The following is an 18,653-nucleotide window of genomic DNA, read 5'->3' as shown; positions in this document are numbered from 1 at the left end:
ACACAGCATCCAAATACTTTCTGAAGACCTTTCTAGTAAAACGTCAGGTAGGCAGCTCCTAGACGTATTACATTTTATTTCTGAAGTCCCTTTTTTGCTGTTTTATCCTCAATGTGTCTAGAAAAATATGATGTATGTTTTGTCTCACCCAAAAAACCTGGATAAAGGAGTAAGTTCTAGACATATGCCTGCCAAATGTCATTTCACTCCTTTAAGCTTTTGTTATGGCATTTCTGTTTATCAGTCACTTTCCAGCTGCAAAAATTGTGCTAGCAAAATATTTCAAAGATGAGTTAAATGCCATAACTACACAAGAGTAAGTCAATCCAAGCCACAATAACGAAGAATGACTGTCAAAAATACAAATTAACTCCACTGGAGGCATTTTTGTAAATTTGTTGATGCAATAAGAATTGATTTTACAAGCAGTACCAAAATGCCCAATTCCCTTTGATATTTTTACAGGTTTGAGGGATGGAAAAACAACAACGCCAACATTTCTTTCCTTCCTCATTCCCATCCCTACTAAACCTCACAGTATCCTATGGTGGGTGAGTGTTCATTCAGATAAAGAAAGAAGAGTAAAGAACTTCGACTGGGCCAAAGGTTCCGAGAGCACTCCAGTTCTACTAGAGTTTAAACTACAATGCTAAATCTTGAAATTCACTGTTCCATTTCAAGGGGAAGGCATTTCCATGGGAATGTCACATTTGATTTAACAAGCAAATATATAAATATTAAATTTGATTTAGTTCAGCATACGAAATACATACCTTGTTACTGCTCCTGAGAAGATCCTCTCTATCATCCTGTTTGATATTGCTGTGAAAAAGGGTTTAAAATAGCATCAATTTTACAGAAGTTATTTTTGCTTTGTATTGTCTAGTTGAAGTTTATTGGAAACCTCTTATGTATACGCATCTGTGAGAAAGATCAAGTGTAGCGCTCATTAATCCTTTTGAGTTCTCTTGGAGAAGATCACTTAACACAAAGTCTCCAAAACAGAGCTAGAACCAACCAGCTTTGAATTCAGGCTTGATGCAGAAATAGTAGCATAATAAAAGTAATTAAATTGTCTGATGAAGTAAAATAGCATTTACCAGTTCTTTGACAATTAAATCATGTTTTCAAGTGCCATTACAGTTTATATGACCTTGGTTTTGGCAAAGAGCCAAAATAAAATTGGCACGTTAATACATAATGAGCATACCTAACCAATTCTGACATGGTTCTATTTCTGACATGGTTCTGATCCATGCTTCTAATTTTAAAACCATTTCAAGGATTTCAGAGACATGTCTTAACTGAGCACTAGCTCTGGAAAGGATATTCAGTTTATCCTGAAGAATTTGTGGACGGTACCCAAAGCAGCACATGACACTGCTCTCACAGAAGAATTACTTCTCATTATTCTAGCTCTGAAATATTTTTTCAGCATTGTAGAAATACTGATAATTAAAGCAGGCGGTTAACCATTAGAACAGTTCATCTGTTATGTACTTATGGCAATGCTATCACCATATTATTCTAGTAGAGACGCTGGTCCCTGCTTAATATTTATCCCCAGAACTGCCGGATAGTCAATTTGTTTCAGACATATGTGCTGCTGCTTTTTATCTACTTTTGAAACACTGAAGCTGTTCAGCCTTCTCAACAACAGCTACATACTTTAATATTTTTGTTACTACATTAAGTGTTCGATCTAGCCTAATTTTACACCAGTGACAGTATGAAAGGAAGGTATTTATGAAATGAGCTGATCTCGTTTTGATATGCAAAAAAATAGAAGTTTAAGACCAAAGTTGGGTTATGATGTTCATTTTATGCTCTTCTTTATTCTAGTTCTCATTAAGCAGCAGCTGTTAAGCTTTATGCAATATTCCATGGTTTAAAGGATGCAAGACCATATTGCAAGTGGCATGGCATCAGTTCTGCTTCCTTTCTGTAGTGTACTAACTTAGTAGAGCAACCTCTCAAATGAAAGCAGCTTTCCGTCCAGTGTCCTAAACTGTAGTTAGACTTCACTGGGTGAGTTTTCAGAAGCAATCAGAATTTGTTTATTCCTCTTAATGTGGGACAATATTCCATAATCACTTTCTGCTTAAGTAAGCTTTCCAGTCCTGAAGGGAATACTTTTAAGATGACAATGGATACAAAGCATCCAAAAAAAATATAATCCAACAGTTCTATACAAGCTACAAGAATATTTAAAATAGGTACAATTGTGCAAGACTACAGAATCACAGTCATGGTATATTGTGAATGCAGAAAACGCAAAGCTCTTAAATAGTATTAAAACAAGATGTACTGCAGCCAAGTTAGCAAAATTTAAAATAAGCTAAGTACCTGAACGTATGTTTGCTTTTTTCTACTCTTTCCATACCTTGCCGTAAGAGGCATGCTAGTTGAATGATATAAGTAAAATGGATTGTTTCCAGGATAACAACCCAAAACTGCCAAATGGAGCCATTTATAATATACCAAGACTTAAATGATTTTTTTTTAGATCAAGCCTACACACTTACAGATTTATTTCCTCCTCTACTACTTTGCCAAGATCAGAATTCAAATTCAGAATTTTCCTCAAATTTGGTATTGCCAGACACAAAGCAACATCACAGATGACTTGTCCTGCTTTTTTCACTAGTCAGCAGGATCAGCTATACCAACAGACTCATGAAGCCTGGCCTTGGCAGTTAACCACTTCCTCAATTGAAAGTTTACAGGTCATTTAATAGATGTAAACAAAGGTGCTTTATTTGTCATACCATGATCATTATGTCGAGCTAAATCCTTCCGATCAATATAGAGGTCATGGTCTGTATCCAGCTCCCAAAATTTGCAATAGATAACATAAAAATGTTCATATGAGAAGTACTCTGTCAGCTGGTTAATATCAGCTTCCTCTTCCAATAATGCCACATTCTATTATCAGAAGGATAAATAGAACACATTAAAGAATTTGTAAGACATTTGTTGAATGATCTGAGTTCTCATAACCAAGTTAATATCTAGTACTATTCCAGTGGGACAACTTCTATCTTCAGAGACAGTGCACACCATGCAGCATGACAGCAAAGAGTGAACGCAAGGTAGAAAATTAATGTGTCCATAGAAGAATGAGGAGATCAGCCAGACTTCTGCTAATGACATATGCATTTATACAGCTAATTTTATCTAAACAGTGACATTTAAGCATATTCTGGTGTATGAGAAGTAATGCAATTGAGCCTTCACCAGTTTTTGGAAAAGAAAGAAATGGCACTTATGTTACTCCCTTAAACGTTTATTTAATGCAGTTTTTAAACTTGTAGAAACATCTGTCTTGCAAAATTTTAGACATTATGTACCTGCAAAAAGTTGCTTTTCCTGAGCTCATTACAAGTTATTTTCCCAGACCAGGACCTATTTACTGTATAAAATATTCTCTGTATAACCTGCAAGAAAAAGAAAAAGGAAAGGTGATCTTAGGTACGCTAACTAAATACCCTCCCAAACATTTGTCAAAGGTAAGTCTTAGCTCAGGTGCATTGCAGAACTCCATCTTTCCGCTATTTCTGTTCTTCTCGTTACTTAGCAGGTTGATGCTTCTCTTATATCATATTACCAGACTATTTCTAATTCTAAATTCTAATTCTAAACTCATCTTGACAAATCTTATTTCAATGCTGCAGTACCCGTATCTCACACACTAAAGTTGCGAAATACTTATATGCTATCCAGAATACGTCTGTTGGCAATTTCACTACCTCCCAGTCTTCCAGATCTACATGATATCATCTAACAAACCTATTAATATATCTCATTATTTCAGATCTAAAGATGTATATTTACTGTAAGAATATTTTACTTCATAAATGAAGTCACAGAACTAGAATTGGGACTGTTGCTACTTCTAGAGTCTGCGAATACAACAACTCAACATCCGACAAAAAAAATACTTCCTGCAGGTGCAGAGAGAATACGTTTTTTCCCCCCCATTTAATTTTATTCTATTTAAAGTTACTTGAAAAAAACCTGGTTAACAGTATTTAAAGAAGTACATAAATGTTTTCTAATTGAAGAACAAAAAAAATAAAAATCTGTGCAAGAAAGAAGGCTAGCTCTTGTGCCATGAGTGATATCAGAACCAGAAAGAAATCCATTCAGTTGAGTATCCAAGACTTTTGTTTAAATCAGTTTTACAGGTCTATTATTTTGGTAAACTCATCCGTTCAGCACCATTTGCTTAGTTTTAGTTTACAAACAGAAGACTTTAAAATATGGGGTTTGTTTCTGAAATTTTTTTTAAACTGAATTCGGTATTCACCTCAATTACTTTGACTTAAATCAACCACATATACTTTTCAAGTCAGTTATTCACTGCTAACAAAAGCAGACAAAAAACATCTAAACATATTACACACTATAACTGCTTAACTGGAGATAAATTATACCTGCTAATTAGCAAGACCTAATATTGCATGTGTAGCATTTTGTTTGCAACACAGTAGTTTCGAGCTAAAAGAACCAACTCTTTAGAAATCCTTTTCCCCCAAGTAAAACCTCTTCCAAACTAAAGACTTCATTATTTAAGTTTTTATCACTTCAGACCTTAATTGCAGTAAAGCAATAGTTTAAACAAACCAATCATTTCTAAATTACAAATGGTAGAGTAATTTATTCATAAAGTTTTAAAGTAAAGCTTAAACTGTAGCATGCAGCAAGCTCTGCAGCTCTTACTTTGAACAAGAACAGCTGGTTCAATAAATCCAGAAAGGAGAATAGACTAGCCTACTTCTGAAACTTAATTAGCTCAGTTCTAATTGTGAGTTTAGGAAAGGCCCATTTTTGGCTTATACTACAAAGCAATTTTTTCTAAAAAGGTTTTGTCTTCGCTTTGCAACTTAATCCATCTGCATGTCATTATCTCATCTGTTATACATTTAACTGGTCTAAAAATAAAAACAAAATTGAATGTTTGCTAAAGACAACTGGGAACAGACTTAAAAAAACCCTGTTTTCTAAAGCGAATTGAAGCAGAATATAAGCAAATTGTCAGAGAATTGCTTCCTTTACTGTGCTGCACGCTGGTTTTGTCAGAAGGGAGAGGAAATGGTGCAATACAGAGATTACAGTTTCAAGAATTCATAGTTCAGATATATACATAACATACTTTCAGACTAAATGTAGTATCTCCCTTGTCTGGGCAATCATTTTTAATATATTTCAGCTTTATCTTGAACTCATGTTCCTAACCTTAACACTTAGACTGACCAACCAACCTACAGCATAGCCTAGGAGAGAGAACTGATTGCTTCCATGGTTGAACAACACTTACAAGATACCTGCTTCACTAAAGAGATGTGTGTAATATATGCATGCATATTCATGCATTTACATTGTATATACATGTATGTATATACAAATACAGCAGAAAAATGGATCATTTAACTCATAACTGGAAATTAACATGAACGGACATTAAATCTTCAACTGCAATGCTTACAAAATCCTTTCAATGAAGTAGTTTCATGTAGCAAGGGTAAAGCTACTATAAACAGAGGTATGAAATGCCTTACTTCATCTTCGAGAGAAATCATTTATAATTATTACTAATAACTTGCAGGACAGAATTTTAGAAGACTGTATTGAGCAAGAGTAACTCCATCTTAAAATAGGACAAGAAAGGGCAGATAGTCCTGCCATTTCTGGATCTGCAGAGTAGTATTCCAAATATTCTTGCTATATTCCTAACAATACCAGTTTACTTTTGGGATTTTTGATTAAATACGGATTTCTGTTGAAGACCACATTAAATTTTGTTAGTAAAGTACTGCCAGCACTAATTTATTCAATATTGCTAGACTCAGGCCTACTCAAATAAGCTGCTCCTCCAAAGAAAAGTAACTGGAAATGGCAAGAACTTTTCCCCTCCTATGGTCCTTTAGGACAGGCGGCGAGCTTTCATAATTTTAAGCAGAGCAGGCTTTGATATAACCCAGATTCCATTAAGAAATAAAACTACTCACAGTCAGAACATTTCCTTCACACGCATCTGACAAGAAAGTTCTAGGAGCTCATGTAATCATTATAACAAGGAGCAAAACCTAACGCAGCCGGACATACTCGATGGGCTGGCAGTCTCTGTAAGAAGGATATGAGGACCCAAACCCAAACGCTTCAAAAAAGCTTCCACAGTTTTTGTCTGGGTCAAACTATAAGCTGGATAAAAGACGATCAACTCTGCATGTTTTTTGTTGGAGAATATTCATTAAGTTATTTTTCACATGCACAAAGAAAGCGAACTGAATGTCATTTTGAAGAATTTTAGAGACTTCAGTGGAACCGGCTGTCTAGTCTATAGTTGAGCAAATCTAGTGTCACTGATTTTTCCCTTGGGTATAGAAAGAATACTTCAGTCACCTAACTCCAGGAAGAGAGAAATGGAACTTTTCATGTATAAAACCTGCTCAGAAAGAAAAATCCCCAGAGAGGAACGCAGCACACAGCTTCACAATTACCATTATTTTACTTAATGCTGAACATAATCATGTTAACACAAACTTTTCATTCAAATCTTCATTTAATTAAAACAAGCGTAAGGTCAAGATTCTAAGAAGTACAATCTATAGCCACAATCAAGTGTTTAAGATAATAGTCTGCTCTTTGTTTAATGTTCATTACGTTATCCTGCATTATTACAATTCAGTGTTTCTCTTATTAGTATTAAGTTCACCAATTTCTTATAAATGTTAAGAAAAACTATACGATGCTTAAGAAATTGAGTCTTTCTTCATCAGATTTCTAGTTAAGTAGAAATGACGACTGACAGCATACTCAACTTTTCTCAAGGGACAAACATGCTTATACATATTGACAAATCTTAGTCATTTTGATTTTCCTACTTGGTTAATAAAAAATAGCTTTTCCAAAAAAAAAAAAAATCACTCACTGTGGTAATGTACCGAGAATGAAATTCAGATGCTTCTTTTAAAAATGATAGGCCAGGATGACTATTCACCACATCCTACAAAAAAGAGAAATAACAATATTCCAAACAGTATTTATTAATGACTACATAAAATAATTAGCACAGAATAGCACATCTGCTTCCTGAACCAAAACAGTTCAAATTAAGTACCACAATCATTAAAGAAAACTTCATTTAGAACATGCTTCATGTAAATAATACTGCTGACTTTTTTTTTAATTATCTTTTAAAGAAGCCAGAGAAACAAAAGCTTTCCTGTATTTCAGATGGGATGAAGATTTTGAACACTGCTGACTGTTGCCGCTTGAATTTCTGTGTCTGACTATGATTCAGTAAAAGCCAGTTTAGGTTTTATTCATCTATTAGTAAAGGTGTTGGTTGCCACCCTTTGAGAGAAGCTGTATTAGGTCTTGAATTCATATACCACTTTTTCCTTTGCTCATCAAAGGGCCTCCTTGACTTAAATAACTTCAACTGCTTTTCTAAACCCTAAGGATTCTGATACATGTGCTATTCCTGCAAGCAATTTTAACTCCATGCATCTTACTGTAGCTCTTGAAAATACCTCACCTTATTTTACAGTTAATCATTTTATATAAGTCACTCACTATCGTCTCAGTGGACCATAGGAAGTGAATTACACTAGATATTATCAATAAACTTTAATGAAGACCATGAAAAAGCATGTTTAGCTCAAAAACCAAAATAAAACAGGGCTTTGCCAGCCCATCATTTTGTTGTGTTTCCAGAACTAGTTTCAGTTGCAATTTACTTGTAAAAAAGGAATGAAGTCTTCTTGCACCAAGTAGTTACATCCAGGGTTCATTAGAAGATGAACAAACTTTGCAGCATCATCATAGCAGGTCTGAAGTATTCTGAAATGTAAATATTTCCATTTAATATTCTACAGAGAAGATTGCTCATGATACCTTGTATGGGCATCCTAGAGCAAGGCCTATGGAACTGCACCTACAACATTTAATTCAAAAGCTAATTACGAATGTCAAAGTACACTCTAAGTGAACTTATCAAAGCAGTACTGTCTCATACATTTAGGTAAAGGAGGTGGATAGTCCGTGTTATTGATTACATGAAAGGACATTTTTCAGTTAGAACTGAAGGAGAACTAGAAAGAAGAAAAAGTGTTTTGTCCAGAATTGACATCTACAAGTTAAGGCCATGGTTTTCACTTTTCCCCATAAACAGCCAGTCATTCACCAAACACTTTAAAAATCTATGAACATGGTAAATAAAGATTTGTTTGTTTGGGTTAAAGGGATGATTTACTTACATTTTCCCAGGTACAAATTTGCTGTCGATGGTTGATTATGGGAAAGTGTTTTATTCCCCTTTATAAATTGGAACTCATTCAGAGCTTAAAATATCACATTTCAATTAAAAAATGCAGTACTTCTAAAAGAAAGTAATCTACTTACTTCCGCCACATTGCAACAAATTTATGAACTGACACATATCCTGTTCGTTCACCTCCAGCACAATAAAACAAAGGACCTTTCCAGTAAAGAGGGCATTCACAAGCCTAGAATTTAAGTATACATCGAGTTAGTTCATTGATTGCTTATCTGAGGGTCACTCCTTCATTTAGAAGTCTTTCAAAAATTAAGTTTTACAAGTGTTAAGAAGAAAACATTAAAGGACTGATTTCTTTTTTCAAAAATTGTTTCTGAAACCAACTGCACCTTCCAAAATAATTAATTTCAAGCAACTGCTTTAGGCTGAAATCCAAAAGTGGAAAGCAAAACACAGGGCAACTTGCAGCATTCCTAATAGATGAATGCAGTCACATGCCTGCTCTGTCCAGACTCCAAGCAGCTGAAGAGTCCATACTAATAAGCTCTGCTCAAGGGCTGGATATCTTTAAGCTGAGCTCAAAACAGTACAAGCAGTTCCAGTTCAGAAGCCGTGTAACAAGTTTACATTTGCCTGTCCCAGAGGATGGCTCAACTCGCCTGCATCTTGCATATGCATACACATCTATCCAATTTTAAGTAGTAGGTCAGCCTGCCCTAAGCAGCAGTATCTCACTTCAGGATACCCAAGTTACACCTTCACAACTTCAATGCTTTCGTATACCTGCAGTGCTGCTTCTGTGTCTGCTCCAAGCTTCCTCAGCCATAACAGCTAAGTACATATGAGCACATAACAGCTTTCGCCTAAAACTGATTACAACTTGGAGTAGTCACTCATGCTGGCATCTCTGAGAATCTCGTGGGGATCTCAAATAAGACTGCGAATACTGCAAGGCGCATAAGGTCACTGGAGTAAGAGGACAGTTATTTCTCACACAATAGTTTAACTAGTACTTTAAAAAAAAAATAAGAAAGAGTGAGCTTGATGAATACTGTCCTCAGCCTGAGAGACTTTTCCCTATGCTTCAGGAAGGTGCCTTTCATCACTGAGTTGTAGGTGACTGGACCCTTCCACTTTTCTTGCTGAGAGATAAGGGTCTCTTCCACCTCTCCTCACTTCTTTGTGGAAGTGACCAGTGGAAGGTGAGAATCCTATCATTCAGCTTAGCAGTTAAACACTTCTGGTGTGGCAAACAAGCAGTTGCTGAACACAGCCCTGCTCTTGTGAGAAGTCTTTGTTTCTGTTTTCTAGACCTTGGACTTTAAATACAAAAAGACAGGAACAGGGATGAGAACCTGAGACTTATTACCAAGACCATGACTTGCAGTGATATTTCAAGCATTGATTCAACATAACAAAATGGAAATTTAAGTTTCATTTAATTAGCCTATTGTCTGTTGCACAGAAGTTAAAAAATATTTACTGCTTTCTAATTTTCACTCTGCCATAACTCTAAATTAGCTCTTCGGTAATAACCAGAGGGCTATAATCTCAAGTTACCAAGCTGTTCTGTCTTTCAATGCCTTTACAATGGAGGTTCGTGACAGAACTGAATGAGAAAAAACAGCATGGATGCCTGAAAACAAAATGCATATTAACAGTACTTTTGCCTTAAGTCTGTTGGTCAATACAGAATGCAGAACAACATACAGTGTCCCCTTCGGTATTTCATTGTTTATACAACTAAAAAAATTGTTCATGTTTTAATGTTTGTTTCTTTTTGTAAGCAAAATGTAGGGCTATTTGAGACAAAGTTAATGCAAAGATTTCTACACCTAACTGTGCTATCAACAACGTTGAATATGACGCCTTACTGGTACTACCTTGTAGGAGATGAAAACACATAATGCAAGAAAACAAAGCACACAACTCATTTTTCCTTTCCATAGGTGTACAGTACTAAGAGCTGACAGCCAGCAAGTTCTCACCTTTGCAACCTTCCCCATGTCTTCTAACGTTGCCCTCTCATTTGGAAACTCAGAGAAAGTTCTCTCAATTTTGGCAATCACAGCATCTATATTCACTTTTTCCTTAGGACATCCTCGAGGAAAATAGAAAGTTGGAATGTTTTGACTAAGTGATGGTGGCAAAGTTTCTTCCTTCTTTGTCTGAACCTAAATAGATAAATACACATTTGACTGTTGGGTACAATGAAATCACATACAATAGTCATCCTCAGATGACTTGAATCTCTTGGTATTATATGTTACAACACACCTTCAAAAAGATTTTTGATGATAGGCTGAATAAGCTATTTAAGAAAGAGCACACTGGAAAAATTCATGAGTATTTCCAAAACCTGTCATTTAGAAAGATTTCTAGGATGTTAAAAATTTAATAAAAACAACTGCAGTCTTCAACATCTCAAGTTTCAAGATTAATACACTAGACAGCTTCTTGGAGACATCTGAAATAATGCAGGTTATAAGATCAGTCTCAGAAAAAAACCCCTTCAATTTCTAGCTTAACAGACAGGTCATGAAATAATTTGCTTTTTGACATATTTCTAGTTTTACAGCTTCAAACTTTTGAAATAAGCATGACAATTTTGTTACAAACCACCAAACTGTTTAACTTAGTTACAGTGAAGATTGTTTGGGTTGTTTTTTTTTTTTTTATCCTAAAAAATGCTTGACTTTTATAAAGGTAGTAAAGGATTCCTGCAGAGGGATTTTCTTGGTAAACTATACACAATTATGGCATAAGAGCTTAGAAATCTGTTTCTCAAGAATTTGTGATATACTGTACTATTAAAAAAAAAGTGACCAGTAACAAGAGAAATTATTTATTTAAATGCATTTAGCTTCAGTAAAGAACCATTTACCTTGTACTTAGTTTCCAAATCAAAGTCCAATAAGGCAGAGAAACAAAGACAACAAGCAAAGTAACAATAGTTATGTGGCAATTCAAAGATAGCAATTAAACATGAAGTCTTTCATCCCAAGGCCACTGTTCAAATGTAAAAACAATGGTTAATGCTATAAGGTGGCTCATCCTAGTGTTAAGCATGTTAAATATCCTTAATTCCATCTCTCATTTCCAAACAGAATTGGGGGGGGGCAACCAAAACTTCCCAAAGCCCCAACCCTTGCTTTACTCCTTATCACCTTTGTCAAAATGCCTGTAAAGGTACCCTGCTTCTTTCCTACCACAATCAAAATCCTTCCTTACATCACTGAAAGAACTAAGTGCTTATGGAGAGCAGATTTTAATTTGGAGGGTTCCAACCTAGAAGCCTTCACTGGAATGCTACACATGCTAAAAAAAGCCTGAATTAACCTTTCTTTCCCCTCCTCTGCATTTGAGCCAGCATTCCTCTTCACAGCTGCAGAACTGCTTGAGCTAGAAGTTTTATTTCATAGAGGAAAAAGTTACCTTGAATCTGTAATACCTAGAGTCAATGTCTGTCATTTTCTAAGAATCCTGTAAATTACAAGTTTTGATACCCGTTGTTAGTTTAGTAGTCCAGTTAATGAGGTATCAGCTTCGAACAAAAGTGCCACAGGGCATCAAAAATTCCTTCCAACCACAGACTTCCAAACTTTTGGGAAGAATAAAGATAGCAACATTTTACTAAGTAACCTTACTACCAGCACTACAAATAGTGGATACAACTGGATTAACACCTTGTTTCATTTTAGAAAGCCAGCATCTGGGCTTTAGTAGAGCCCTAACATTACCCTATGCAAAACCCAACGAAAGACCTGTTCCGTGGGCTTGGTACCACAGTGAGATAGCTGGCATGCTTTTGAGCACGGGCAATCAAACCATCTTAACAGAATCAAACTCTTACATTCGTTCAAACAGTAAGTTTATTTTATTTCCTCTTTTCCCCATTACAAGATCTGCCTGGATAGCCACTCAAAATGCCACCGAAGCTCAGGTTTTCTAGTTCTTCAGAGATGCCGGATGAGGTGTACCTCACCTGAGAAAAGGTTAAGTGTCCATTATGGACTACTAACATCCCCTGAACATTTCAGGCAATGTGAGGTAAATCAGTGTTTCAAGAAAACCTAGTACAGAGAGACAAGGCATTTTTAAAATCCACAACTCGGAAAATTTAAAGCCTCAGATTAAAGAAAAGCTTCTTTTAAAAGGAAAGGTAGGGGTCGGGGAAGACTACATTGGAAAAGGTCCCAAGAGAAGAAAAAAGTTTTTCAGACTTATTTGTTCAACAGAAACTTTATATTTTCTCAGAAACTATTAATTTACTTCAAATACCTCAGAGTACACAATAAATGATTTCCATTAGCCCAGGTTAAAAGCTATTCTTAAATGCACATGGAGATCTCAGTTCAGGATTTGTAGTAAGATCCATCCTAGCACGTCTAACTTCCTTGGGTGTTATTTGAGACAGTTATACAACAAAGGGTTTTATTTATTTATTTTTCATCCTTTTATCTGTTGTAAACATGTTTCGGACCATGACTATGAGGTAGAAGTTAAGCAACGGATTTGTAACTGAAGATAGACATATGGTAAAAGTTAAAATTGATTTTTTTAAGATAAAAGTGTTATGTTTCATAAGCATGACTTTGAATTCAGCATGCTTATTATAAAAAAAATATGAAATTTAATCTGTAAAATAGTATATTTGCTTGACTCTAAACCCAAGTACAGAATACAAGCCTCTACCACAAGACAAAATAACTCCCCCTATATTGAAAGGTGTTGCCTATTTCTACATGCTGGTTTCTCAAAGTCGGTCAAAGAAGAAACTATGAAAATGCTTCATTTGCATTAGAAAATATATGATCACTTCACAGTCATTTCTGATAGATTTATTTGGTGCCTACATATAGACATCTAGTGAGAATATCATCTAGGGCACAACCCAAAATGCCCTTGAATATTCCACGTGGTATCCAGCAGACAGCTCAGAGCGCTCTGCATCTGCCACACGATGTTCTGAGCCCACTAATGCTTCTTAAATGCCATTAGCAACTTGCAATTGGACAACCGAATTGTACTGTTAATGTCAGTCAACAGAGGGATAAGAGCCTGTACCAAGAAAGAAACAGGTCATCCAAAACTCTCAGCTCCAACTAAGGCACTATAAAGTTAGTATTACACCTCCTCTCTCCTCTCCTTCCCAAGAAAGGCTAGGGATTCTCCTCTTCTCTCAGCCTGAATCCCATCTGACAACCAAAACGATCCTTGTACAACTGAAGCTGCTCTGCTGTATGCGCTCTAATGAAGGAACGCCCAATACTAAAAGGGCTCAGAAAGCTCCACTGCTCTTATTTCAGCTAGTTACTTCTGTAGATGCACAAATTGTATAGCTGATGAAAAGAGTCATTCTGTTATTTGAGGGCAATTAAGTTGCACTAATTGTGTGAGATTAAGATGTTCTATATTAACTATAACTTTAACCAGGGAATTTCTTCATTACCTGCTAGAAGTCTGCTAACAACGAATCTTTGAATTGAAAAATCTGCAGCAATAGTCCATTATTCTTTTTACACACACAACTATTTCATTTCAGTGGTTAATTTAACATTTAGAAAGTGACCTACATTTTCTAATGGCTTTAAGTTAAAACCTTTAATAGTGGTACCAGTAAGCTAAACTGACAAGAGAGACTGGTTTGGTAAGTGAAGATTTTCACTGGAACTTGCCAAGAAATAGCACAAAAAATAACATGCTTGGAGGTAAGGATAACAGCTGTATAAGCTTGTAAATAACTCATACAAGCAGATGTGCGCTGCAGCGTTAGGACTGAATGGTGCATTAGCCTTTGCAATGAGTATATGTAAAGTCCAGAATCCATAATTAAACTGCAGTGGCAACTTAATGATATAAGTTTTATGTAAAAGATGTGAAGTGAGGATCCCTTGAAAATTCCTTTTTTGTAATAATGTAAACAAACTTACATAACATTTGTCTTTAACAGAATTCAAGAAAACCTTTAATATTGAACCAGTTTTTATTCCTGACATATACAACCATACAGTTATCCAACACTTACTTGCCTTGACTTTTATAAAGGAGGAAGTGGAAGTTTATATCCCAATGGGGTTACCGTTCAAAGGGAAAATTCCCCATTTTATTTTGCAGCTCTCCAGATAATACTTTTCCAGCTGTTGACAGCGAGTGTAAAATAAACCCATTATTACTATATTGTAATTATAATGTTAGTAAATACCAGAGAACATGGATATGCTTCACTCCAAAGAGAGAAGTTCAGTCGTCTTGCTAGATAGTCTTATATCTACCAACAAATGAGTCACACTCGGCAGTTAACTTGGTTCTAAGCAAAAATGAAGACAGTGAGGATTTTAAAACGAGGTGCCCTTTTCCCTCTCTCTCAACTGAAAGAAAGAGCTGACACTATGATGGAGTTGTTCAATGACAGGATGTACTTCTGAAATAAAAAGGAAGGGGGTGCTTGTTCCCAGATATTTTAAGACTGTATACTCAGTCAAGTCTAGATATACATCTGCACATAGATACTACCACCCAGAGGTACTGAACCCCACAAAGTGGTCAATTATGTGGATTCAAATGCAAGTGAGAGAAACCTCACTGAAAAAGGGCTTGCTGGAAAAGGAAACATGGTAAATATGTTTATGAATGTAATATTTTTTAGACAGCTTACTCATTAAGACACAAGCTCATTGAACTGATTTGATATTTGCATTGTTTTGACATGACTACGGAAAAAGATAACTTCATTCAGAAACACTGATGCTTTCTAGTATCTGACAGACAGCGACAATTGTTATGCCTGTTTCTCTGAAAAAAAGCCATTTAAAGCATATTTACAGAGTTAGTGTTCAGCTCCTGCTGTATTATTTGACATGGATTTCCATAGGGATATCCACATCAGAAAAAAGTCAATGGAATACATACAACAGGGTCAAGACAATAGGCCCCCCCAAAAATTTCACCTCACATTTATGGCCAACTTCATGTTAAGTTTTTACGAATAAGTGGTACACCACAGTCCCAAACAAAAAATGGCATTAAATACTGAAAATACTATAAAGACATTTTTACCTATCAAATAGGTACAAGTTTGGTTCAAATCCTTAGTATTTTTAACTAGGGAATTAAAAAAAAAAGCAATGTTGCAATACTTCTAAAATGTGCAATGCGTACGTTAATCTAGTTCTTTAATAGACTGGGTCTTCTACTCTTATGTATCACACATTATGCTAATGTTACCTGGGTAAAACAAAGTATATAATAAGCTAAGAGGATTTTCTGCAGAGGTATGCTATTCAGCCTTTTAAATCCTAAAATCCCCGCAACCACCCATGTACAATCACCCAACAAAAAAAGCAGATGCTGCATGAAGTTCCCCGATAAGCAGGAGAAAATGGAAGTCAACACAGAGACCCAAAGGGCAATAGGATGGTAGTGATGAGACTCAAATGCTGCTTAGCACATGAACTTGAAAATTCCAAGTAATGGAAGGTAATCTCCTTTATTAAACTCAGTAAGTTCTTACAGAACACAAGGTGTCCTACAGTCTATCAAGTAAATTGGCAATTGTGAATGTAAGAAAATGTTATTAGTAAGTAGGCTCAAAAGGAGTACCTGACCAGCCTCCCTGTCTTTCTGTTCATTTTATAGCCATTAGTCCAAGTCTGACCAATAAAGTCTCAGGAATATTTCAGCTTAACCTACTACATATTTGGCTGCACTATGAAACTCAACATTTCCCTCTAGGTAAGTGATACGATCAGTAGTTTTGTGGAATTTAAATTTTGAAAACACTAGGTAGAAGGTTTATGCTACTATTGTCTAGAAAAGAGTTCAGTCTCATTTGGAAGGAAAAGACATTAATTTAGAAAAATCTGTTCCAACACCTCAAATATTTTGGCAGGTTAAAGTGCCTTCAAAAATCCACTTCAGGATAGGTAAAGTAAGCTTACTACCAGAATTTTCCTCAGGACAAGCCCAGAGAAACATCTCTTCTGTAACACCAGCTCTCTTGATCTTGTGGTAGACATTCAGATTTCCACTTATCTAAGTTAAAGAAGTGATGTTTTCTTCTTGCTCTCTGTATGCTCGTCATTAGCCTCTTTTTAGCCAAACTAAAAAGACAGATTTATTACTACAAGAGTTCACTGGCTGTATCACTTCCCATTCAGCTTGATATGCTTAACAGTATTTTTTCCTCTGTGAAAAATGATCCTTTGACAACTTAAAGCTTTCAAAATTTGGGTTTTTTCCAAGCTAGATTTCTCCAAAATCTAGCTATTGCCCTGAAAAAATAGCTTGAAAACAGTAATTTAATCTGAAAGCTTAATAATGAAGTTTTACAGCACGGCATAAGGCAAGCTACACCACAGTACACCTGCATCTTCCCCCACTCCCGCATACAGGATTTACTGACCTGTGTGTCAGTACTAGTGACAGTGAAGCAGTATGGTGAATTGCCTCAGGTCAACAAGACAGCTAAAAAACAAAGTTAAAAATAACTATTTTTCCTCACCCAATCTCACAGAGATTACATTTAGAAGAAACACGATCCTGATGCTAACATAAGGAAGATTAAAGGAATACTGTGGCAGTATTGTTTGAAATAAGCTTACATCAGGCTTAAAACCATGCTAAGATCATGATTCATCTTGCCTAACTTAGTCAGAAAGTTAAGACATATGTGAATGATAAAGCTCAGAGAGACACCTCCCTACACTAAAAACAAGTGTCAGGGTATATACGCATAAGTCTTTCCTCTGGCAACAAACATTTTAGTCCCAGTTGCTTCCTCCCATCCCAGACTTGAGTTTGCTATCCTTCACTCACTGTCCGGTAGCTTGGTTTTGGCTGTGCTATGGAGACTAATTTTATCATACATGCTTCTCTTTCCACAGCAAGAGATAAACATCTATTAATTTTAACCCTGATGCAGTTTTAGACTAGCTTACTTTTCCTTTTAGCCTTGACTCAGCTCAGTTCTCTGATCCAGTTTGGTCTGTAGTCACTTAAAATTTGTGCTACAATGAGGAGAACAAAATAGAAAAATTAATATATTTTTCCATAAAGTTCTAGCCATATACCATTAGAAGAAAAAAGTACTTCAAACTACACTGTTTCTTACTTTATACACACTGGTCACACAAGGGAGCAGGGTTCAGCAGCCCTCTCAATGCAGTTTGTGTTCCAGTTCGCAACTCCATGTTCACCTTCAAATTCCAACCAAACATGTTGGGAGTCCCCTGCCTGCACACCAGGTTGTCCACTCATCTCAGCTTTACACAGACTGCTATCATTCTCATCTCATTTATGCATGTTCTTGGCAGTTTACTCTCAAACCTATTTCTGTAAAAAAGCCTATGGTCATTTTTTCTTGTGATTCAATGCAAACGATAATCCTCAATGCTAAACCAACTTCACTCTAGAGACTGAGCCTTACACTGCTTGGTCTCATTTTGCAGAACTAAAGTGACCTGAGTTTCTGGGACTGACATATTCCAGCAAGTAGCAATTCCATAAGCAAATCAAAAGAGATTCAGTGAGGTTTAGAGCAGTCAGGAGTCCAGGATCCTTTTTCATGTTATATGAATGAAGCCTAAAGAAATGAAGCCTAAGACAGACATAAAATTTGCCCAAGAACTTGCAGAAGGAAGGAAGAATATGATGAAGTTAGAATTAGAGTTCCACAGCCTAGTAATATGTTTAATTTCTTATTTGCTATAAGCATGTAAAAACAGCTCTAAGGATTAAAACCTTTTGTATATTTCATTTAACTATGTCATTGTGCTCCTTCTGTTTAGAAGTTCATAGTGCAGACACTGCTACTGTAAGTTAAGATAAAACAAATGGTGACTCTAACTTCCCTCTTCTGTCTACTGACAACAGCATCAGGCAAACCCCTTCCTGGTTTGGCAACTATGAACTACAAATAGAAAGCTCAGAAGAGTTACTTTATTTGGGTGGGTTTTGGTTTTGTTTGTTTTTTTTTTTCTTTTTTTAAAATCACTCAGTATCAAATTCTACTGTACCTTTAGAGCAGTAACTCACCAGTAATGTGGTCCATGTTGAGAGCAAAGATCAATAGCAAAATTCTAAAGTATCCCTGGCTACTAAGTGTCAGGGATAAGGATATAGGTTCATTTTACAACCCAATGTTGGAAAATTCAGCTTATTAGCAAACTAGAATTCACGTCTATTTTGTTACTGAAATACTGTTTGTATGGTAACTTCCAATTTTGAGGTAAAAAAACACAAAAGATTTTGTTAGTTGTTTGCTACTTGAAGCTAATTTCTCCCCTTATTTTAAGTCTCAAGACAGCAGAGTAAGAAGTAGTTGAGCTGGTTACTCTTAATTGCATGATAGCTAGGGAAAGAAGCACCC

General features: G+C 35.8%; 1 protein-coding gene across 3 annotated transcripts in view; it reads right to left on the bottom strand.

Moving 5' to 3' along the window:
* The window catches only part of PPP2R3B (protein phosphatase 2 regulatory subunit B''beta), a 53,407-nt gene that overhangs the window by 11,806 nt on the left and 22,948 nt on the right, over positions 1-18,653 (bottom strand). For all 3 annotated transcript variants that reach the window (XM_074607808.1, XM_074607817.1, XM_074607827.1), the window contains exons 3-9: positions 10,273-10,458; positions 8,410-8,513; positions 7,746-7,848; positions 6,935-7,009; positions 3,351-3,437; positions 2,769-2,925; positions 774-822 (exon numbers count right to left, since the gene is read on the bottom strand). In XM_074607808.1, coding sequence (XP_074463909.1) covers positions 774-822; positions 2,769-2,925; positions 3,351-3,437; positions 6,935-7,009; positions 7,746-7,848; positions 8,410-8,513; positions 10,273-10,458 — 761 coding nt within the window. The remainder of the gene's footprint in view (positions 1-773; positions 823-2,768; positions 2,926-3,350; positions 3,438-6,934; positions 7,010-7,745; positions 7,849-8,409; positions 8,514-10,272; positions 10,459-18,653) is intronic.

This window comes from Larus michahellis, chromosome 1 (assembly GCF_964199755.1).
Source record: "Larus michahellis chromosome 1, bLarMic1.1, whole genome shotgun sequence".
NCBI classification, from domain to species: Eukaryota; Metazoa; Chordata; class Aves; order Charadriiformes; family Laridae; genus Larus; species Larus michahellis.
This window is presented reverse-complemented; position numbering and strand designations above follow the sequence as displayed.